Source organism: Gymnodraco acuticeps, unplaced genomic scaffold (genome assembly GCF_902827175.1).
Source record: "Gymnodraco acuticeps unplaced genomic scaffold, fGymAcu1.1, whole genome shotgun sequence".
NCBI classification, from domain to species: domain Eukaryota; kingdom Metazoa; phylum Chordata; class Actinopteri; order Perciformes; family Bathydraconidae; genus Gymnodraco; species Gymnodraco acuticeps.
Genome location: NW_022989977.1, coordinates 3380066 through 3386529, shown reverse-complemented (window position 1 = coordinate 3386529; position 6464 = coordinate 3380066). Strand labels below are relative to the sequence as shown.

Below are 6464 nucleotides of genomic sequence, written 5' to 3'. Positions count from 1 at the left end.
TATTGTAACCTTTATTTTCTGAAAGTACACTGTGTTCTTCTAATTTCAGATAGAAGAGCATAATGAGAGTTGAGGCATATGCCAGAACCACAACCCCCAAGATGAGACCTGTCCCTCATCAATTTCTTCATTTGTTGCCCTCATTGACACAGTATTAAGTGTCATAATAACCAGAGTAAACTTCATTGTGAGCCAACAAAGTGGTGACTCCAGATCTCTGAATATGTGCTTGTGATAATACACATGCTGCCCTTCCCATATCCTATTCCTAGTGTCTGTAACCAGGACTCATCATTGTATTCAAACCCTGTCCTACTGAAAACCCCCTCCCTCCCTCTGAGTTTCTGTGCCATGATCCGCAAGCGAGGCTCTCTCATTCTTTGTGGTACGTTCCTGTTTATCACCTGGAACGCCATACTTGTACTTCTGCTGTGGGGCAGACCCCCATCGGGCCAGACTGAGGAGCATGGCCAGGGGAAGAGAGAAGTGGCTGAAAGGCCCACCAATGATATGGTGGAGATGTGCTCCGAATGGCAGACACGTTCGAAGCAGAGCTGGAAATGCAGAGAAAAATCCTGCTTCAGATCAAGAATCAGCAGTCCCTGTGGGATCCGTCAAACAAAACGCACCAAAAGTAGTCGTCCCGCCCCAGCTTGTGATACCTATCCTGGTAATCGCCTGTAACAGGGTCACCGTGAGGCGCTGCTTGGACAAACTCCTGGAGCTCCGTCCTTCCGCAGAACTTTTCCCAATCATCGTGAGTCAGGACTGTGGGCACGCTGAAACTGCTGAGGTGATCCGTTCTTATGGAAATCAAGTGATCCATCTGAAACAGCCGGTCTTGTCAGATATATCGCTGTGCGACCAGAGCACAAGAAGTTCCAGGGTTACTACAAAATCTCCAGGCATTACCGCTGGGCTCTCAAACCAAGTGTTCAAGACCCTCTCTCATTCCTCTGCTGTGGTTGTAGAGGATGACTTGGAGGTAATCATATCATCAATTAGTGCCTACAATTGCTTCAGTTAATTTAGAAGCTCATAGTGACATTACAATGTTAATTATTTCATATATCAATATTAAAAAAACGAGTATATGTTCTATTTTGACAGCTATCAAGTTGCATATCTTTACAGCAGATGATTTCACTTGTTGACAGTGCATGTTACACTGACATTAAATTGTTCATCTCCTACTCTAGGTGGCGCCAGACTTCTTTGAGTACTTCCAAGCCTTGCTGCCACTCCTAAAATCTGACCCCACTCTGTGGTGTGTGTCGGCCTGGAATGACAATGGCCGGGATGGCTACGTGGATCCAGGCAGCGCCAACCTTCTCTACAGGACAGACTTCTTTCCCGGTCTGGGCTGGATGCTCCTCAGGGAGATGTGGGAAGAGCTGGAGCCAAAGTGGCCCGCGTCATTCTGGATGACTGGATGCGTCAGCCAGAGCAGCGCAGAGGCCGTGCCTGTATACGCCCGGAGATCTCACGAACTTTAACCTTTGGCCGGAAAGGAGTCAGTCTGGGTCAGTTCTATGACAAATACCTGCGATACATTAAACTGAACACCGAATTTGTGCCTTTCACCAAGTTAGACCTGAGTTACTTAAAGGAGGAGAAGTACAGAGAACATTTGAGAAGGAAGTTTACAGAGCTCCTGTAGTTACATATGAAGATGTCAAGCAGGGGCAGCTAAAAGAACTGGGCCTTACCGCCTTCAATACTCGAGTAAGGACAGCTTCAAAATTCTGGCCAAAAACCTGGGAGTGATGGATGACTTGAAGTCTGGAGTGCCAAGGACAGGATACAGAGGGGTCGTCAGTTTCATCTCAAAAGGACGAAGGATCTACTTGGCTCCTCCTCCGGGATGGACCAAGTATGATCCCAGCTGGAGCTGATGATCCATTTATGCGTATTAGCTTTTTGTGATCTCTGAATGTCTGAGTGAGAAGCATTACAGACCAAAGACTAATGTCTCTAATGTTTATGTTTGATGTGTAATTATATATACTTTTGATTATTATCTGTGATGATGCAGAATGAATGTCTCCCCTTTTTGGTGTTGGGGTTATTGCCAATGCTACTCAGGTCTTTTTCATTATACGAAAACACATTTCTTACAGTGTAGGATACAGCCTTAGACGAGCCTGCAGTAATTCACAAGAGATCTATTTTATATGCTCCTAAATGTGCAATGACACTCATTAATGCATTCAATGCAATCAACTAGTATGCCACTATTGTTTTAAATTATTTGCAATTTATGGTAGCCTATATGACTTGTTTATGTCTGTTACGAATATGAAAATATAATCTGTGGTATGGTTGTTGGTGACTGGTCAAAGCTGCAGTATAATCTAACATTTGACTCTCATTTTTGTGTCTTATATGAAAATCAGTTAGTCAATTGATTTTCTTGAATGATTCTCCAATGTATTACACCTTACAGGTTTGTTACCTGTGTTTGTATATTTTTGGAATAAAAAAACCCAATTTACTATTTTGCCTTTTAATAAGTTGTTAAATTGAGTTAGCAGAAAGAATACAGTGTTTTCCTTTCATATTGAGATAAGATAAAACTGTAGAAAGAGTGCAAACATATAGAGAACAAAATGGGAAAATATATTTTACTTGTTAAGTGAATACATTATAGAGCAATTAAGCTTTAAAAAGTTACCACGGGGCAAAGTCTTACCGTTTTATATTTTTCAATTCATAATTTGTTATTGTGTGAAGAGGCCCACATAGTTATATTTCTTTCTTCCAGAACCTAAAACGTGAGGATCTTTTAAAAGAAAATGTAGGTGTATGAATGTAGATTAGAAAATATTATTAAAGTTCAAATGTACAGATCTTATCCAAGACATCTACAAATATCTTGCCACAATTTACGTGTAGACATTTCCATAACACAGGAATTAGTTTCAGCATTTGTGTGTGTGCGTGTGTGTCTCTCTACGGGCGCCGACGTGGCCAAAACTTGATACGCGCGTCCGTTAGGTTCCCTCTGTTCAGTGTTTACTTCATTTCTAATGATGATGTGAGACCGAAACCGCTAGCTAGCTAGCCTACCTAAAGTAATGAAGAACCGGTAGAGATGGACGACACACCTCATGTAATGGGGGAACATACTGATGGGCCTCCTCTTACTTTTCATCTCATGCTAGCCGTTTGTTCTCAACTATTTGCTGTAAAGTAACCGTTATATCCTGACTGGCAGTGTTAACCTACTAGCGTGCTAGGCTAGCTGTTCGTGTTTCGGTGTGCCGTGATATGGCCGATCGCAACATTCGCCTACACTGGAATTGGTTTCTTATGTACCCGTTCTGAATAACACAACCCTTGTTAACAGGGCCTGGCATTTAGTGGTATAGCCACCAGGAAGCAATCTTAGCTAGCGAAACGGTGTGGCCTGGAATGGAGCCAGGCGACTTGCGAGAGAGCCCCGCCGGGTCCGGGGAGTCAGACACCGGGGACTGGAGGGAGGAGGGGTGTCCCGGTGGGCCCGAGGAGGTCAAAACTCCCGAAACTAATGGGACAACTATAGAGACCTCGACCAGAGACACCTGCGAGGAAGGGGAAACCGAAAAACAAAAAGGAGTGGGGGAGCAATTACACAGCCCCTATGAGGAAAAACTGGACCCCAGGATCAAGGTATGGAGAACCTGGTGTGTCTGTGTGCGGTGTTTTTAACTATATTTACATAGGAATCAGCCAGGGTGTAGTTAAGACAAGAAAATATGGACCTTTATTAATCCCCGTTGGGAAATTCCGTTGTCATAGCAGCAAGAGAATAAGCAAGGAACACAGGTAGAAAAAAGGGTGTTAGCTCTGGGTCTGAAATAAGCATCTCTTGTCACTAACATTTAAATCCAGTGCAAGCTACGCATTGTGTAGGCCTGTAAAGGCTATTTTATACGTAGATAATTTGTAGACCTTGTCCCTGGTTAGGCTTTTAAAAATGTCAATGGTCAATATGTATATATTTTACTGTTCATTTCTGTCTTTTTTTGTGTGCTATTTTGTGATTTTTACATTTGTTTAATCTTTACTCATTCATTTTCACATTATGTGCAATGCTTTGTTTGAATGCTGCTACAAACACACTTCCCATTGCAGTGCCAATAAAGCCACTGGCATTTGACAAACAACCACTACAGATAGTTATTTCAAATGCAATACTGTGCAATGACTGAAAACGAGGATTAAGAACAACAGAAAGGAATTTAAGTATGTTTAATATTTAAACCTGTTTAAATGTATCTCAGTGTTCACAGACTTTCCTTTGTTAAATCCATAATCCGTGCAAATCTGGTTGTCAGATCAAGATTATCTGACTGTCATTCAATTGCGCCGACATATCCAATCGTAACATACCTGTGAAGTTAATTTAATTCCCTGTTTGTGTCTCCCCTGCATTACATTTAAATTAAAAATAAAATCAGTGTTGTTACATTTAAATGTGATGATAAAACATGATGTATAAACCGGAGCTAATTTAGTCTAGACTGTATGTGTTGGAGGATTAAGCCATTTATATTCCCTAGTGGTTAATACATTGGAGCCTAAAGCAGCACATATTTTTTTCTTTTTCCCACAGGATGAGTTGGAGCATCTTAATGAAGCCAGTGCAGAAATTAACAGACTGGAGCTTCAGTTGGATGTAAGTAAAAATGCAGATTTCTACCCCCTAATTAGGGGCGCTTGTTCAGTCTTTCTATAAATGGCTGAAAAATATGGAAAACAGTTTGAATAAAAACACTTTGATTTTCACTAAACAAAACTCATGAGAAATATGAAATCTACCACCGTAGGATTAGTTAGAATCTCTGAATGTCTTTGTTGTTGAATATTTTATTAGTCTACCCAGACAGTGTTCATCAAAATGACAATTTAGTTTTAATATCTTTTAAAATAAGGTTGGGAAAAGTCAGAACTCTTAAAATGGAAAATGTTGAATGGTTTAATGCCCAAGTGAATTGATTGCACACCGGCAGTCATACTCCTCTGTGGAATCTAATCAGTCATTCCATTCAGGTAAATCTAATCTTGTTATTTTCATGCATTAACCATCCAGGATGCTAGATCAGGGTACCGGAAAATCCTCACCGAGTCTGCCAGGAAGCTAAATGCTCACAGCTCTCAGCTTGGTGGCTGCATAGAGAAAGCGAGACCCTACTATGAAGCTCGCCGCCTTGCCAAAGAGGTACACACACACACACACACACACTGGGAAACTGGACTATGTATTCCTTAAAGGTCACCTATTATGCAAAATCCACTTTTTTATGTCTTTTATACATGTGTCCCCTCTGTGTAAAGAGATGCTTAAAGTTTCAGGAACAAATATTCTCTCTCTTTTTGTCCTGATCCATTTATATAAAAACCTGTCTGAAAATGAGCTGATCAGATTATGGCCACTTTATGATGTCATAACGATGTTTTGGCTTGTGTAACCATTAGCCAATCACCAACCAAGGTAACCCCCCGACCTTATCACATGCATCTCCTCCTAGAGCACCATTGTGTTCTTTTTAACCAATTATCTCTCAGAGGGGCGTGGGGAGGGGCTCCTTATTTTCATCTAAAGTAACAGACAGAGAATCAGCACTTTTGAAACAGGGCTGAAACAGAGGGGATTATGGGATGCTGCAATGCATGATCTGTTTGGTATTTGGAGCCAAACACTTCAGGGAAATGTTTTGTATATATCTGAGACCTATAATATATTGATGAAAAGCAGTAAGGTAGGGGACCTTTAAAGAACCTCTGAAACGAAGTGTCCTTTATTGAAATGCAAAAGTTGACATAACTAAAAAAGAATATTGTGCCTGAACATGCTGTTGTTTACCTTTTTTAAAGAGCAACTTGCAGGTTAGAGACACCAGTGAATAAATGTGTAGGAAAATGATGAATACACTAGATCAGGGGTGGCCAACCAGTCAGAGGTTAAGAGCCACATGTTTTCTATGTTACTGCAAGGAGCCACATCAAACACACAGTCACTGATACGCTTGTTTCAGTTTTTGTTTTCTGGAGACAGATTTCAACCACGTCACTGATTCATTTTTGTGGCATTGGGATATATTTTAAAATCCTCTGGAGCAGAGAGAGGAGCTGTGGATTATTGTTATTGATTAATGCATCAGTGTTTCTTAGGGTCAAAACACTAAACCCCACAATTAAAATGAAAGCGTTTAGTTATTTAATAAAAGAGCACATGTTCAATGTGAAAAGTGACAGTAGTTATAGATTATTTGCAATTTGATGCTATATATATTTTTTAAAAGTATATAAATAACACCTTGAATTTCAGGGGGGGCGCGGGGCTCCGTTGGCGGCTCGCAGTGCCCCTCCAAGACAATGGTAGGGGAAACACTGGATAGTGTTTAATCACGATAGGTTTTCCCCCCCTCAAAGGTGATTGGTTCACTGCATTGCAGGTATTATTGTGATTGGCTGTTGGG

At 41.0% G+C, this 6464-nt stretch overlaps 1 protein-coding gene and 1 pseudogene across 1 annotated transcript; both read left to right on the top strand.

Annotated features, from left to right (window-relative positions):
* The first annotated feature begins 326 nt into the window (after window positions 1-326).
* LOC117543313 lies at window positions 327-1915 on the top strand (annotated as a pseudogene).
* A 1185-nt stretch (window positions 1916-3100) lies between these two features.
* LOC117543205 (SH3 domain-binding protein 5-like) lies at window positions 3101-5254 on the top strand. Its single transcript, XM_034211325.1, has 3 exons — window positions 3101-3651; window positions 4598-4660; window positions 5075-5254. The coding sequence occupies exons 1-3, from the start codon at window positions 3415-3417 to the stop codon at window positions 5252-5254; spliced, it is 480 nt and encodes a 159-aa protein (XP_034067216.1). The 5' UTR covers window positions 3101-3414.
* The last annotated feature ends 1210 nt before the right edge of the window (window positions 5255-6464 follow it).